Source organism: Trichechus manatus, unplaced genomic scaffold, assembly GCF_000243295.1.
Source record: "Trichechus manatus latirostris isolate Lorelei unplaced genomic scaffold, TriManLat1.0 scaffold00102, whole genome shotgun sequence".
NCBI lineage: Eukaryota > Metazoa > Chordata > Mammalia > Sirenia > Trichechidae > Trichechus > Trichechus manatus.
In genome coordinates, this window is record NW_004444038.1 from 6,876,768 (window position 1) to 6,894,246 (window position 17,479).

The window sequence follows — 17,479 nt, forward strand, 5'->3', positions numbered from 1 at the left end:
ATATCAATCAGAGTTAACAAATAACTGAATTGTAACTTATTTTCAGTAAACTTTAGATATTCCTTTAAAACTCAAAGAAAAACTTAAGCAAATATTGAAGTTTTTTTTTTTCCCTTTGGGTCAAAATCTTGGTTTTAAAACTGAATAAATAAGAAAAGCATATAATTGAATAATCAATACAAAATAACAGTGCATAAATAACACAATAAACCCTGTTGCAGAGTAGATTCCGACTCACAGCAATCCTATAGGACAGTGTAGAACTGCCCCCTAGGGTTTCCAAAGCTGTCATCTTTACGGAAGCAGACTGCCACATCGTTCTCCCACAGGGCGGCTGATGGGTTTGAACCGCCAACCTTTCAGTTAGCAGAAGAGTGCTTAACCACTGCGCCACCAGGGCTCCTTAACACAATAAATAGTTACTTCTTAAATGCTTAGAAAATAACCTTCCCTTAGCAAGCATTCTTCCTTTTACCTCAATGTTGTTCAAGCCTGTTTTCCAAAGATAACATGGAAATATACTTTAGCCCAGAAAGTCGCCAAATTATCCAAAAATTAAAATAGTAGAATCTTAATTACTGTCATTTTTACTATACCTATTTTGTAGAAGCTTTAAAGGTAAGATTTATGGGGCAATTTTCTTGCTTTTTAAAAATTCTTAGTTATTTACTATCAGTAGATCAAATATTAAGTTCTTTGGCTAGGAACTAATATACAGTAACAGACAAATTGTAGTAGAGTTCATAAATCAGGAGGTATTAACTCTCCTCATAAAAAATAGATTACAGTTTGTAGAGTATAAAAATATATGATCATTTTCCATGTGTTCTATATTTATAACTGTTTTTAATAAATCAAGTAGAGGATAGATGTCCAAATGTGTGTGTGTGTGTGTTTGTGTGTGTGTGAGAGAGAGAGAGATGTTTTAAGAGAAATGTTAGGCCATACCCAGCTTCTAATGTTTCTTCCACCTCCACACCCTTCCACCCACCAACCAGCTCCCTGCCAAGTTCTGAAGGATCTGACACACGGACAGAAGCAATTCCTTTTTGACAAGAAGAGGCTGATCTGTCAGAAGCACCCTGAGGTGGCCTTCACTACTCTCTGGTCTCAGATATAAAATTGCTAATTTTGGAAAAATTCTGAGATCTCACAAGAATTCCGAACCGATAGAAGCCTACTGAGGCATCCTTGAAAGAATGCGTAGGTTTCCAAACTCAAGGATTCTCCACATGGATTGACTGGCTCAGCATCTTTTGTGAAGAAATAGATGAAAAATAATCCAATAAATGGATAGAAAGTAATCACTTTTCAAACAGCTGTTTGATATTCCATGAAAAAAATCGAAAAAACTTTAGTTGGTGGTTTTAGTCCAGAGTTGGGAATAACAAGTATGATAATGACAGGGAAGTCGCCAAATACCAGGGTTTGTGATGAGCTATTCCCAGTACCAGAGACCTGCTCTGCAGGTGTTTAATGCCAGAGATGTTACTCCAGTCCTTTATACTTCCCTAAATAAACTTTAAAAGGCCAGAGCCCCATTTCCCAGGAATGTACAATTTGTCAGAGTACACCAATCCTAAAATCATCCATGGCTCTATAAGGGTAGCGGATGACAAGAAAATATGATACAGCGTAAGGAAACAGAAGCTGCTCTTTCAGATCTAAATTAATACTGCTGAATATAATAATCAATGAGTAACTGACCAACCATTTGCTTCCAAAATAAAGTTACCTGAGCTCTTCTAGAACTTACTTGATTTTGTCCTTGGACACAAGAGACACCCAGGGAGAGTGATACCTATGTCAGGAACAAAATGTTTGACAGGATGGGAAATGACACATATGTTATCTGTCACTGGGTGAAGCAAATTGAAAAAAAAACTTGAATTTTAAACTGTACTCGTTGAGGAGTTTAGTTAGTTGGAAGCATTCCTTGGAATACAGGATTAGTTTTTAAACTTAGACTATCTGAACACTTCTTTTCTGACACGTTGGTCTTCATTGCCTGCTCCCACTTCCTCTCTGCACCCTCAAAGCCTTAAAGGGAAAAATCAGCTATGGTGTCCCCAGCCTCCAAGTTGGGGGACTTTATTGTTAAATATTTGAAAGCTATACACTTTAGATTAACACTGTAGCTAGACAAAGGCAAGTAAGTGAGACATGAAGGGAAATGAAGGGTTATGTCTGCTACCATTTTCGTAAATCACAGTCTACATTCTCCCGTCTGTCAATTCTCAGTATTTAGCTAATAGTAAGAACCAAAAAAAAAAAAAAAAGTGAGAGCTGATAAACTGACTCTGGGCTAGGAATAATCATCAGAGAAGTAGTCATACAGAATTTAAATAAAGTTATTTCCAATTCTAACGTCCACCTTCCATCCCAAAATAAAATGATTTTAGAAGATATGAAGACCTAAATCGATTAGCAAATGGGGAAAACAAAGACTGTGGAGAAAGTGTGCCCACAACTTCCCAACCATGACTGTATCAACTCAAGGATCATGGGATTTTTCTCAAAACAGAAGAAGTGGAGAAAAACCAGATGTCCTCTGGGGCTCAAGAACCTTTAATCTTCACATCAACAGGTTTAAAGAGAAGCTAATGATGAAGGCAAAATGGTTAAATACTGTTGAATCATGGTTACCCTTTTTCTCAGAATACATCACTGAAATAGTATTTGACACGAAGGAAACAGCTACTTGTAAAATAATAACTCGTTATAGGCCTGACCTTCTTTTGCTTGAAATTAATGGAGTGTCCTGACATTTACTGCATACCAAAGTTGCTTTTGGTAAAGTAACATTTTATTCTAGAAAGGCCAGTAATGACACAGTGTTAGAGTACCTTCTGGCATTTTGAAAAGACCCAATTCAGAGAACAGTAGACATTTAGATTTGGAAAGCTCTTTAGAGAGCAATAGTCCAACTCTTTCCCATTATAGATTTTCAACTTTAAATCAAAATGACCAGATTTTTTTGATTAAAAAATTTATACTCAATTACAAGGACACATAAATACATCTGCCAGAAATTTTCATCGTTCAAGAGCAAGTATGCATGAGATGTAATCTATATCCAAAAATGCTGGATAAAAGATTTCCTTACCCTCACATCAAAATCTCAGGGTCCATGGCACTTCCCTTTCCTGATATTCACATGTCCTGGATGCACCACAATCCAGATTTCTAGCTCAGTAAAATAGCACTGGAGTCCTTGGGTGGTGCAAATGGTTAATGCGCTCAGCTGCTAACCAAAAGGTTGGAGGTTTGAGTCCACGCAGAGGTGTCTTGAAAGAAAGGCCTGGCAATCTACTTCTGAAAAATCAGCCACTGAAAACCCTATGGAGCACAGTTCTACTCTGACACACATGGGGTTTCCATGAGTCGCAGTTGACTGAAAGGCAACTGGGGAAAAAAATTGCATTAGAGCTCATCTTCAAACTGGCCCCTGCTATCTACCATTTAGACTCTAATTTCATGGTCCCTACCATCCTGGAGCCCTGGTGGCGCAGTGGTTAAGAGCTTCATAGCTAACCAAAAGGTCAGCAGTTTGAATCTACCAGCAGCTCCTTGGAAACCCTATGGGGCAGTTCTACTCTGTCCTAGAGGGTCGCTAGGGGTCAGAATCGACTCGACGGCACACAACAACAACAACCTTCCCAATTGGGTCCGGTCAGTTCTCCCCGCCTCCTGGAATCCATCTTGTAAAGAACGGGGTGTGTGTGTGTGTGTGCGTGTGTGTGCGCGCGCGCATGCTGTGTCTGTGTGTCTGCGTGTGTGTGTGCGTGCGCGCGTGCGCTGTGTCTGTGTGTCTGCGTGTGTGTGCTGTGTGTGTGTGTCTGTGTGTCTGTGTCTGTGTGTGTCTGTGTGTCTGTGTGTGTGTGTGAAAGAGAAAGAGACACAGAGATGGAGACAAAGAGGAGAAAGAAAGCAGGTTGGTAGGTACCAGACAATGTGTGTCACGAAAAGACACACCATGAGACATAAGAAAATAAAACAGGGTGCGTGTCAAAGGAGGCAGGAAGAAAAACGGCACAGAACGTGAATAATGAGAAAACAGAAAAGCAGATAAATAATGGAAAAGGATTAGGAATTTTTAGGGGAAGAAACATGAAGAGCAGAACTCATTAAAAGAAGAGAAAAGAGATGCAGTTTTGGCCCATGTGGTGAGCATGTCAAATTCTCCTCCCAGACCGACACTGTGGACACTGTATCTTCAGAATCTTTTGCAGAAGCCAAATGCTTCTTTAAGTCAGTGGGCCACATTCCATTCTCAGGTCATCTCCTGCCTCAACAGATGTCATCATGCCCCTGGATCCAGAAGGGCCCAAAAAGGATGTAATGAGGAGTTCAAGTTCCTCAACAGAGATAAGCAAGCTAATATCCATAAAAAAGAAGCATCATTGCTTTATTTTATGCCCCCAAATCATCATTTAGAATGTTATTATTAGCTTTTGCTGTAAGTTTTTTTCTCCGCCAGTCGCTATGAGTCGGAATCAACTTGATGGCAATGGGTTTGGTGGTTTTTTCGTGGAGCCATCTATTACTTCTTCCTTGGCAGGCAAGACATTTTAGTTGGATGTCTAGACACGGTCTCTTGCAAAGAACTAGGTGTCCTATATCTGGAGACAGAATGCTGAGTCCCAGGATGGAGAGACACTCTCTAATGAGCTCTACTGAGGCTTATTTAAAAAAAGTTACTGTCAAGTCGATTCCAACTCATAGCATTGCTATAGGACAGAGTAGAACTGCCCCATAGGGTTTCCAAGGAGCGGCTGGTGGACTTGAATAGCTGACCTTTGGGTTAGCAGCCAAGCTCTTAACCACTACGCCACCCGGGCTCTTATAGGGTCCTAGCTTCCCCAATTGGTTCCCATGGCTCAGTGTGGGTGGTCTAGAGAGGAAATAAGGCGAGTACGCATCTTTACCAAGTGCCTCTGTATCTGAATTTAGAGTAAGACACCAAACCTTTCTGTGTTCCAACTCCTTATCTGGAAGAGACAGAACATAATGCTTGCCACCCACATCACAGACATGCCAGGATGATGTCTGAAGCAATGTTTATTAAATGCCGTGTGCCGGCATCAAAAGCAATACGTCCAAAAGTCTTGATTTAAAAGAATATATATCATTCCCCAGCCTACTTGCTTAGCAGACATATAGTCTGGGAGCAAGATTCATCTACGTCCCTCCCATCCTTGCATATGAAATACTGGTCAGATCAGAGAGAAGAGGCCCAGCATAAGAAAACAGAAACTCTCAAGGGCTTTAAGAAAGACGCACATCCTGTTTTTTGCCAAACAATTTCATGTTCATCTCAAATATCCCTGGGGTCTCATATACGGAAGTGGGAAGAAGACTAGGGAGTGAGAGAGGGCAGAATTTTCAACAGCAATTTCATCAGCTGTCAACTTTCCACCCAAAATCAGGGCAAGCGTGATGGTAAACTGAGGTATAACTCAGGTGCTATCATCTACAGAGCGTGTGGCCTGAATGTAAGGTGACTCTGCCGATGAAAAGCTCAGCCTGCCTTCCTTTGATTTCTCTCCATCCCAGATCAACCCCAATCCCCACTGGGAGCCACTCTCTACAGCATTATCTTCTCTTCCTGCATAGCTCTTAGTAGGGCAGCCAACTATGGGTTTCTTTGAGCCGTTCCTCGTTGAATGTTTTCCTCTGCCAGGAGACGGTAAGATCCATGAGGGCAAGTACTGTGTCTGTTTTGCTAATCACTAGCTAAATCCATAAGCACTGTGCCAGCCCACGGTGAGAGCTCAATAAAAATCCGCTGACTGGATGAATGGAATGGGATAGGATGACAGACAGAGTTTTTCTGGCTCAAGTAGTTTATCTGGATCTGTTACACAAACCAAAAAAACCCATTCCTGTTGAGTCGATTTCAACTCATAGTGACCCCATAGGACAGAGTAGAACTGCCCTATAGGGTTGCCAAGGAGCAGAGTGGCCAGTGGATTCAAAATGCCGACCTTTTGGTTAGTAGCTGAGCTCTTAACCACTGCGCCATAGACAGAGCTTTAATTCTTTCACCAGTGTTCTAGGGAAAACCATTTCAAAATCGAGCATTTAGCCAGCCAGATACTACAAGCACATCAAACCTACTCACATCCAACTTAAGGCCATGGATTTCTTACCTAGAAGTGGTGTACTAACCCATGGGCCTCACAAGCTACAGTGGGACTCCCATGAAAAAGAAAAACATTCCTCAGACAAATCCTCCAGATCTAACAAGGAATGTGCATAAGAAATTCATCCCTCTCATTGATTACCGACAGTGTCACTCATCTGTAGACTGATCTGTAAAGCATGAGCGGTTGGCCAAACTGCAGGCTAATGACCGAGAGTCCCTAGGGAAGCATTTAAATCGGGCACGATTTCATGACAGCATCTCAGAAATGAGCCAGGAACCATTGTGACCTTGTCACGTCAGATTCTCACCTGAAGAAAGCCAGAGTCAATGGAATTTGGGACCAGATAAGCATTATACTTTTACAGAACCATGTGGTTAACCCATGAACATAGGTTGACCGTAAGTGGATATGGTGTCCACGTATTCCTTTAAATTTTGGATGGATTTGTCAAAGAGGAAAAATAGACAAAGAGGCACCACTTCCCCCATAGTCATCTGGCTTGCTCATTAACTCTGACTCACTCTTCCTTTGTTTAATTGCACATTGTGCTAGACCACTTCACAAGGGTGAGGGTTCTGTTAGTATCGTTTCTGAGGATGCAATTCTGCACACCCCTACCGTGTAATTATCCAGCATCATTGCGTGCCATCTGGAAACTAATTTTAAAAGCTCATGATACTGTACTAACAAACCAGGAATAAAATCCAATTGCGCAGTTTTCATTTGTCAGCGTTTGTTTTTTATGTTATGTCTTGGATCTTGAATTAAAACATACCGTCTCATTTTGCTCCTTTAAAAAAAAAAGATATTTTGTCAGGATCATGTTTACAAAAAAAAAGGGGGTTTTTTCCATACATTGTCAAGACAAGCACCACTACTGCTTGACATCAACGATGGCAGAGTGTCCTCTGCTCCAAAGATCACAGGACACGATACTCCATTCAAGATATTTAATTGTCTACTACTCGTAAACATGCAAACAAAATCAACTCACTATCTTTAAAGCTGCACTGTAGGAAGGTGAATTCCAAATACAGTTACAACTCCAACATGCAGATATATTTGATGATTACGATCCATCCCAAGTTTAACAGTTAGATCTCAGAGGCGCATAACAAAAGGGTAAACTTGGTTTAATGGAAAGACATGGGTAAGCCTTGTGTGCAGAATAAAACAAACCCATTTAGCAGGGATCCATGTTTTAGTGACTTTCCTTTGGAGTATTGTTGATATTTTACTCTGGATTCAGGTATTTAAAAAAAACCTCTGTTTTCAAAGTGCTATCAAAAAAGTTAACTATGAGAAAGTTAAAAGGAGGTGAATGTGGAAACCCACACTGATTCTCACGATTATCCCGCCAGATGGTGATTCACGGGCAGTATGTGGAAATGGGAAGTCGGGGACATCTGGAAAGACTCTTCACATTACGTGACACCAGACAAACATGGAAAAGGAAAAGAGTGTTTATTAACTGACACAGCCAGCTACTGGGGAAGAGAAGAGGCCGACTATCAAATCCGTACCGAAAGGTGAGACACCTTGGGGGGTTGGAAGCCATGCAAAGACACAAAGAAAGCCCCCCTTTAAACACCATCTCGAGCAAGGAGAGTTGGCTGAGGGGAAGACAGGAGGTGGACACCATTTGTAAGTGCATGCATTTCAGGGAAATTCGCTAAAGACGAAAACGTGCACTGTTACTGTACGAGATCCAGAATTCAGTAAAGGGAGAGCTGCTTTTCTTTCTATCTTAAGGAATAATGTTTCTGGAAACGGACGATAAAATCACAGTGTTGACTAGAAACTAGATGATAATTCCAGACAGACCTCCCAAGTAAGTACATCTCGTTTTTTGTTTGCCAAAGCATCCAAAAGCTACAAATATACTACCTAACATTCCTGCTATGCCTCTAAAAACATTCTAAAATCCCACTAGAGTCCTGCGAGTGCTTCTGTGAGGGGGTGGAACGAGTCCCTTTCTCTGGTCTTGGAGCTTTCATTTGTGAATTGAGATGTGTCAGCTACGTGGTATCTAGGGTCTCTTACCTCTACGGTCGTTTGTCTAGAACGGGGCCGAGGAGCAAACTCTCCCCTTACGCTTATCGCAACTTTAAAAGACAGCTACTAGTAAAACTACATGGGCATGGACGTGTACGTGACATTTTAAATTTCCTAAATGTGTTTACGTACCATGTCTTTTATTTGCTCCTTTTAGCAACACCGGGAAATGTTCAGGTCAAAGGTCATTCCCTCTTTTGTTCGGATAACTTGGTTAAAATGACATGATGAAATACACACAGCTAAGAAATGGTGAAACTCACACTAGAATCTTTTATTCTACCAAATCATTCCTCCTAAAGGGTGTTCTAATTTGAGAAATAAGAAGGGTCCGTGGTCAAATAGGATCCCTGGTGGCATAGCAATTAAGAGCTCAAGCTGCTAACCAAAAGGTCAGCGGTTCAAATCCACCAGCTGCTCCTTGAAAACCCTGTAGAGCAGGTCTACTTTGCACACATGGGGTCGCCATGCATCGGAATAGACTCCATCGCAACTAACAATAACAACACTATTTCACACTAAGTAGCACTTTTTAGTGTAATTGACTGTATATATTCACATCTTGAAAGTAAGTAATTGGAATTTCTTTATAAAAATTTTAAAAATTTCACTAATTCAAATCTGGCATAGTGCCTGGCACATAGTAAGTGCTCAATAAATAAATTGTTATTATTAATAATTCATTACTATTATTCTAAATCATTTAATATATCCAAAGTTCCAAAGACTTCACTGATTTGCAAAAATAGTAAATATCTAGGAGGAAATATGACACCCTTAACATTTAAAAGAATGATTAATATCATTTCATTTATGGGACAGAAATTTCAATATTATGACTAAAAAATAGTAGAAAGATAATTTTGGTCATAAATAATCTTTGAGAACCTGTCTATTCTACACATATATAGTAAGAATGAAAAGAGCATAGCTAATTCATATATGAAGCAAACTTATAGAGGGCTCTGTTTTTATACTTTTTATTTCATCATGAAATCATGGCTAAAAATATTCCCATTACTAACTATATAAAATTAAAAGAAAGAACAATGAAATAAATCTATTTATAAAGAGAAGACTATGGAATTCTCAAAAAATACGAATAAAATATAGTCCCTTTCTCAAAGAGGAATTTCACTTATGATTTAAATACAACCAAGAAAATATCTTGTATTTCTCATCTTAGGATAAATCAAGATTCTTTCTCTCAAAAGTCATGTTAGATTCTAAAGCATTTTTGACAAATTGTTGAAATACAGCAAAAGAAAGTAGAATGTTACACATAATGTGCTAGAAATAACAGAACTTTATATACTAAGTAAGACATGCAACGTAATACCTAGACACTGAATCAAGCAGATGTTGCCATGTCTCCAGCAATAGCAACTAAAGGAAGATAATCAATGTAAAATGTCACATAAAATTGGAAAGATTGGAAAATTTAGTGTATCCTCTTGTATTTAGTTATGATCAGATTTACAACATTCCTGGTAGATATTTTTTTTCTTATTTACTCTGTTCTTGAGAGCAAGATACTAAAAATACCTGTTTGGTATCCCTGAAAGTGTCTAGCAAAGCAGCAACTGAACAATACATGCTGGTTGATTAATTATATTTCTAAAGACTGACAGAGGAAATCCAAAAGCAATTCTAAGGAAACTACTGAAAGGGGAGAAGAAAAAAAAAAGCGTCTTTCCAAATGCAGAAGAGGCTGATGAACAAGTTGATGATCACAGTCTTCTCACTAAGTCTAGAATGCATAAGAAATATGGCCCTGATTTCTCTCAGGAAACGAAGGGGGAATGCCAGTAAGTGACAAAGACCACTGACTTTTAACCAGAGCAGTGAACTTCCTATAGGATAGTAGTCTATGCCAGGACTTCCTAAGGAAGGGTGGAGATGGGGTGGGAGGTGGATGGGATGCTAATCGTTTTAACATTCAAAACAATGATTAACATTATCTAGCATATAGATATGTAGGCATTCTTGCCTATCCTGACACAGGTCTGACAACTCCTTACTTCAAAATGCCTCCCCTTAAGGTTTTTATTCATAATAATGTATGGAATAAACATTCCCTCAGTGGAATGGAATGCTTGTTATTCCGGGCTGGGCCTCCCCTAACATGTCTCAGGTGGGGAAGTGGGGCTCAGACTTGGGCAGATGACCTGTCTGACCTACTCTGCGTCAAAAACAAGGTGGCTCCCCATGGTTTATTTTTTTAACCAGACTTGAGGCTTAAGTTGACTGACTCTCTTCTCTAAAACAGGAACTGGGAGGTCTGCCCAAGGCCCCAGAGGAATAGATCCATTGCTCTCTGGTCCTCCAGCAATCCTTTCCATCATTAGCAATTTAGAGAAAGTCCTGCTTTCCTTGGCGGATGCCCACTGCAAGAGAGTATACACCACGGATTCATTCTGAGAGCAACAGGCTCAAGATTTCAGGATGTTCTCAGACGTGTATTCATCCTGATCTCTCAGATCAGGATCTTCTCATCTTGAAGAATGGAAATGGATTACTGCGCTCATTCCTTCTGTTACTTGCCTCTATCAGCGGTAAGACGGGGCTAGTTCAGTGGTTCTCAGCCTGGGGCCATTTTGCCCCTCCCCGGGAGACATCTGGTAATATCCATAACTGGCAAGGGGTGCTACTGGCATCTAGTGAGTAGCGGCCACGGATGTTGCTAAACACCCTACAATGTACAAGGCAGCACCCTCCCCCCATAAGGAATTCCAAACCCTTGCTGTGAAGTCCATTCTGACTCATAGTGACCCTACAGGACAGGGTAGAATTGTCCCCATGAGGCCCCCAGAGTTTCCAAAGCTGTAAATCTTTACGGAAGCAGACTGCTACATCTTTCTCCCGTGGAGCGGCTGGTGGGTTTGAACCACCAACCTTTTGGTTGGCGGCTGAGCACTTAGCCACGGTGCTACCAGGGCTCCTATTTGGCTCAAAATGTCAATAGTGCTGAGGTTCAGAAACTCCGGCTGAGTGACTTCTTCAGCTGTAAAATGGGTACAGTAATGCTTCCCTGGGAGAGTTGTTTGTGAGCGTTCTACGTCGTACGGCGTAAGCGCATCCTGACCCAAGGTAGGTACTCAGTAGATGACAGTCCCTTTGTCTTTCTTGTTCTGACATTCACAAGGCAGGATTTGTCTTTCTCGGCCAATATCTGCTGTGTATGAGCAGAGGCTATAATCTGATGTCAAGATGAAGAGAGAAGGGTTTATAAGCGGTTCTGATGTGGGATCTCTGGTGTTTGTCATCATACCCAGGGAGCTACCTGGCTGGTAAAGCTACAAACCATTTACCATAGTAAATGAAGAGGGCATCCTGTACAAACTTAGTGCCTAAAGCAACATTAAATTCTTCCCAGATTTCCAGGGACCAAAACGCAATCACTTGCAGATTAGCCACAGCCTTCTCCAACCCTTTCGGATAGGGTAAGGTACACATTGTCGATAAAAAGACAGCAGTTTCGTTTTCAAAGATCTCTGCTCGGAAAGCAGTCTGGGATTGTACTATCTGATGACTCTATTATTGCGGAGCAGACCCAATGTGTAGAAAGGGGCTGGGATTTATACACAGTCTAATTAGTAATAACAGGACAATGTACTTCTTCCCCACATCTTCAGCATGTACCTGAGAACCAGTGGGGTTAAAGTATTGTAAGAAGGTATGAGATACCCAGGCAGTTCTCATTATTGGTTAGAAACACTATAATTCTGATTAATTAACACTCTCTATGGTCCCAACAGTGTGGCTTGGGGATGTCCCTTAGAACAGTCACTGTATTAGGAATTATCAAATCTCTTCTATGATAGCATTTATCAGCTGGCCACAAGAGCTGTGTTCCTTGATTAAAGTAGTTAAATTAAAACTATAGTCTTTAAGCATATGTATGACAGGTAAATACTCAATATCCAACCATATCTGCTAAATTAGTGGACATGTCATATGCCTGGACACTACTTCATCCAGGAAGCTTTCCCTTGAGTTTATGATTCTAAGCCACTGAGACCATTCTCTTCTGAGAATGTCTGCTTTCTCTACTGCTTTTCCCAGGGTTTGATGATTTACTCTCATTTTGTTATTCATTTGGAGCCCTGGCAGTGCAGTAGTTAAGCATTTGGCTGCCAACAAAATGTCAGCAGTTCGAATCCACCAGCCACTCCTTGGAAACCCTATAAGGCAATTCTACTCCGTCCTATAGGGTCACTATGGGTCGGAATCAACTCCATGACAATGGGTTTGGGTTTTTTTGGTTTCGTTATTTATTTAATGCACATATGTCTTACCTCCCTACTATAAGTTCAGGTGCCTTTTTTATTTTCTTTCTTTCTTTTTTGGACATTTCCATCGTCACAGAATGTAACAGTTTCGTATCTAAACCCAGGCTTCCAATGGCTAAAATATTTGAAAGACATCTTGTGCAAAGTGTATCTTAGCAAAACATAAATGGTTAATTCCCAGTCACGTAGCAGTAATGCCTAGGAATATTTTGTCTTTTCCACTCTCTCAAATAATTGAGAAAATCAGGTTATCAAGCAAAAGAAGAGCTTAACGTTTGGTATTTCGGAGTAGGCAAGCTTCCAAAACTCTAATTAATTTAAACAGGTAACGTTCCCACACTGCTGAGAACTCTGGAAGAACACAAAGCCAATTTAACCACCCAAGAGAAAACATCTGAAGACATGAGTGGTCATCCAGCAAAGTGGGGAAGTAAATGGTTCAGCAAAGACACTCTGAAACCCGGTCCCAGTCTGAATTTCCAGAACTTTATTGTTGAACTCAGAATAAAATGCCTACCGTTTATACCGATTACTTGAAAACTTGAGATTGTAACATTAGCAATGATCTTTTACAATGAATTTTATTTATAACATCTGCAGAAAATAAGACATTCTGCCAATTAATCACATCCCCATGGAAAAAAATATTCAGCCAAAAGAGATTTGGCAATTTATATTGGATATATTCCAATTTCCATTGAGGGCACTGGTGGATTCTTAATAGCCAATAAGTCAAAGTGTTTCTAAAAAAAAAAAAAAAAAAAAAAAAAAGTGGAAAAAACATTTCTCAGAAACAATGGTTTCCAAATTGCTGAGGCTGGGGCACTCTGTCCCAGTCAGCTAATTTCACCCTCTCTGAGCTTTATGGCTCCCACTGTCCTATTTTTTAAATAAATGAATCAAAATTAACTAATTTGTACACATTCTGAGACTACTGTAATTGCAAACATTCATTAGTAACTGAAAATGAGGCCTTCGATTTAAACAACCAGCTCTGAATTTTGTGATTACAAACTGTTTTGCATTTATCCTCATGCAGCATTTGTAGGATTTGGGTGCTTTGAGCATGGGTGGGAGGTGGTGGCAGTTGAGGAAGACAAACCTCTCTTACTGTCATGCCAGCCAAAGATAAATTTCCTTGTTGTTTAACCTTGGGATGAGAGAAATGGAAGCAGATCTGAAATTCTACCTAAGGTAAGCGCTATGTGTTTCACGTCATTAAACTGGTTAGCTTCACATTCCTTCCAAAACAATAAGTGGAAGTTTAAAATTTCCTCTTTCAGCGAGAAGAAGGACCCCCTTGCCCTTGTTCAGTGCTGTGTGGGGCACAGAACCAAAAATATTTGTGTTCAAGATGAGAAAAGATAGATCTTCCTATTTTTGTTGAACTGATAATACTAAACCATTTAGCTATTCCCCTAGATTTAGAGAACCCTTCTGACTCCATTCAATAATTATACTCTTTTGAAAAACAAATTCAGAATGGTTTGTCCTATAGCTTGCCAATATTATATTTTAAATATTCTTCAGTTCATAATAAAATACGAAGTTCAGAATGGGCAATGGAGAACATTGACTTTTGAGGGAGCAGGGTCAGGCTGAGAGAAGGCATGCAGGGCCTGAATTACGTATGATTTACTCTCTTGGTGACGGTCTCTTGGTGGTGCCAATGGTTCGTGCTCGACTATTAACTTAAAGGTTGGTGGTTCCAACCCACCCAGTGGTGTCACAGGAGAAAAGTCCTGGCAATCTGCTTCTGTAAAGATTATAGCCATGAAAACTGAGTGGAGTAGCTCACTCTGCAATACGTGGGATCACCATGAGCCAGAATCAGCTCAACACAATGGGTCTGGTTTTTGGTCCAGTCTCTTGGTGTGACAGCTTCATGAGGCTTAGCGAGAGGCAGAGCAGAATTGTACATCTTCCATCGCAGTCACAACTGAATCACTGGTCTGTTCCCACGTCAAGGCTTAGGTGGTATCACAGGTGATCGGCAAGGAAGAGAGTAACACAATCTAATGATACATCTTCCCCTCGCCACAAGCCTCACCTGGACCTTCACATGCCAAAGCTGTTGCTGATAAACAGGGATCTTGCCTCAGCTGAACGTATCATCCACAGCAAGCATTTCCCCAATGGGTAATTCTGAAATTGAAATGTTTAAAGACCCTGTCCTTGGATCAGTTGTATGACGCCAGATGTTTCCCTGCCTCCTCTGAAGATTTTTAGCCAACTCCAAATTGAAGTTGTTCAAGCGTACAATTAGGAGTCATAAAGCTCTAAAGAAGTCAGTCTAAAATACTTGGAAAGATATAACTGGGTAGATTTTGGTTAAAGTTAAAATGAGTCTCACTAGAAAACATAACACATTTTTAGGTGTATAGACAGAGTCGTGAATAAAAATAGTCTTGAAAATACTAATTTGAATGGAAAGCTCTCAAGTTCAGTAGAAAACTTCTTTTTAAATAAATAACGTTAAGATTTGTTCTTAGAAGTCAATTCCAAAAAATGCTATTGACTTGACAATTTTTTTTGACTATATACTTGTTCATTGTAGAGTCAAAAAAGAAAAATAAACCAAATCCTATTTTCTACACTAATTACTAGTAATGATTACAATCATTTGGGAATAGCTATTAAGACTTGATTAACACCTTTTAAGATTCATTAGAAATAATTTTAAGCCTGATTTTGCTTCTTTTGTGTTGCTCTGGGTAAAACATTAAAACAATAATAAGGTCTTAACATGAATTACTGATTATTATGTTAATTTTAAAGTATGCATTTGTAATTATTTTCATGGTGATGTCAATTCAAAAGCAATCATTATTATTTCAATCTTGGCTACCTACCTTTTGTCCTTTCACTCCATGACAATCACATTTTCCACAGCCAGATCCACCACAATCACCCTGGAAATAAGAAGAAAAGTATTTAAATAGGAGACTCTTTTCAAATTAAGGTCAATATTTGAATTAAAATGATTTCAGCATCTTCACCTATTTAAGAGACAATTGCTGCTCAGTTATTATGAGCACAATCTCAAATAATACAATTCATGCAGCTAACTCTAGCTTTGGTATCTGGAATTTGTTTTAATGGGTGTCACATTCTTATGGTTCATCTCTTGCCTTAACAGACAAAACAGCATTACTTAAGTAAAACAAACTGGGGAGTTATTTAGTCTGAAGAATGAAGGTATTACCTACGCTTTATGCTTTGTCAACAACTTTTTGCAACTGGCTCACCAAGGGATGGTATTTAACAGGACATCGTGTAGATTTCTAAGGCCATGAAAATGTCTTGCTTCTGATTTATGAGTTTCAGACCTAAAACCAAGCGTGACTGAACGCTCCCAGATGTCAGAGCTCAGGCTTTGTCACCTCACATTCCCAGAGTCTAGCACAGGGCCTACCATTTGTTGCTGTCAGCTGTCTCTGAGTCAACCCCCACTCACGGTGTCTCCATGCACAATAGAACAGAACTCTGCTCGGTCCTGTGCCATCCCCATGATCAACTGTGGATTGGACCATTGTGATCCGTAGGGTTTCCACTGGCTGATTTTTGGAAGTAGATCAGCAGGCCTTTCTTCCTAGTCTGTCTTAGTCTGGAAGCACCACTGAAACTGGTTCAGCATCACTGCAACACATAAGCTTCCACTGATGGACAGGTGGTGGCTGAGCGTGAGTTACACTGGCCAGCAACTGAACCTGGGTCTCCCACGTGGAAGGTACCACAGAACCATACCCTCATGCCTAGCACAGAGAGGCACTCAAAAAACGTTTGTGAAAGGAGAGAATAAACCAATGAGTTACTTTTTAAACCCAATCCTTAAACAACTGATTTCAAATTCATTTAAGGCTTGAATGTCCAATTAAGGAACATTCAAGAATAAATTATTCTTTGTAGTTTATTTCTAACATAAAAAATTAATTTTAAAAATGCAAGGGAAAGAATCCAAGCATATAATAAAAGTTGCAGAAAGAGAACTAACATTCGTTGAAAGGCCCATGTGTGCCACAAACCGTGTGCTATAGTTCCAGAGCTACCATCTCATTTGACAATCGTAACAATCGTTTTGAGATGAGTATTACCGTCCCCCTTTTGCAGATGCAGAAACTGAATCAAGAGCCCTTTAATAACAGGCTGAGGACAAGCCTGAAAGTAGAACCCATGTCTTACTAACTTCAACTTCAATCACATAAAATGCCCAACACATTCCAAGACAAACATATGATGATGCCTATACACATTTATTAATTTCCCTAGAAGAATCCAAACTTTAAACTATAATAGACACCATAGCTATCATGGATAGAATGTAAGGGGGTATGACATGAATAATTAAGTCAATGCGCTTTACTAGCAGCTCTGTTTTAAGTTAGAGATCACATTTATCCCTAAATTCAGCTCCAGGTGGTAATCATTTCTTGAAAATACAATCATGCTATTAATAGTATTGTGATCATGTGAAGATTTTATTTTTATCAATAAACTTAAGTCTCCACTCCACTGTCATGGTGATTTTCTGCATTAAACAAGTACATCTGGAGATAGGTATTTGATAAAGTTAAAATCTGAACAAGTGCCTCCAAGACAGTAAGCTGTTATTAATTTTGTATTTTGGAAATGGGGACACTTGACAACAGGCCAAACAGACAGCAGAGATTACAGATCTGTTTCCTTCCTTGACTCAACATTATAAGCAACTTTCAGCATACACTCTAGTAACCTCCTAACATTTTAAATCAAGCCATGTGCACAGTTTTCTTTCATAAACTGGGTTTTGGTGACCAACCACTTGGGGTCATCCAAAGAGATGAGGACAAAATCTCTAAACTGTGCTCCAGAGGGTTCATCCAAAATACACAAATACCAGCACTGAGAGGCCTCAAGAGACGTGCTTAACTCCAATGTCACCATTTCTTGTCTAATCCCCAGGTGAGGATTAAATGCTCCTATATCTGGGTTCCCCTAAGATGC

The 17,479-nt window shown here is 39.8% G+C and overlaps 1 protein-coding gene across 1 annotated transcript in view; it reads right to left on the reverse strand.

Annotated features, from left to right (window-relative positions):
• COL4A1 (collagen type IV alpha 1 chain) overlaps positions 1–16,249 on the reverse strand; it is a 96,559-nt gene extending 80,310 nt beyond the window's left edge. The window contains exons 1-2 of the mRNA XM_012557439.2: positions 16,244–16,249; positions 15,349–15,408 (exon numbers count right to left, since the gene is read on the reverse strand). Coding sequence (XP_012412893.1) covers positions 15,349–15,408; positions 16,244–16,249 — 66 coding nt within the window. The remainder of the gene's footprint in view (positions 1–15,348; positions 15,409–16,243) is intronic.
• Positions 16,250–17,479: the final 1,230 nt, after the last annotated feature.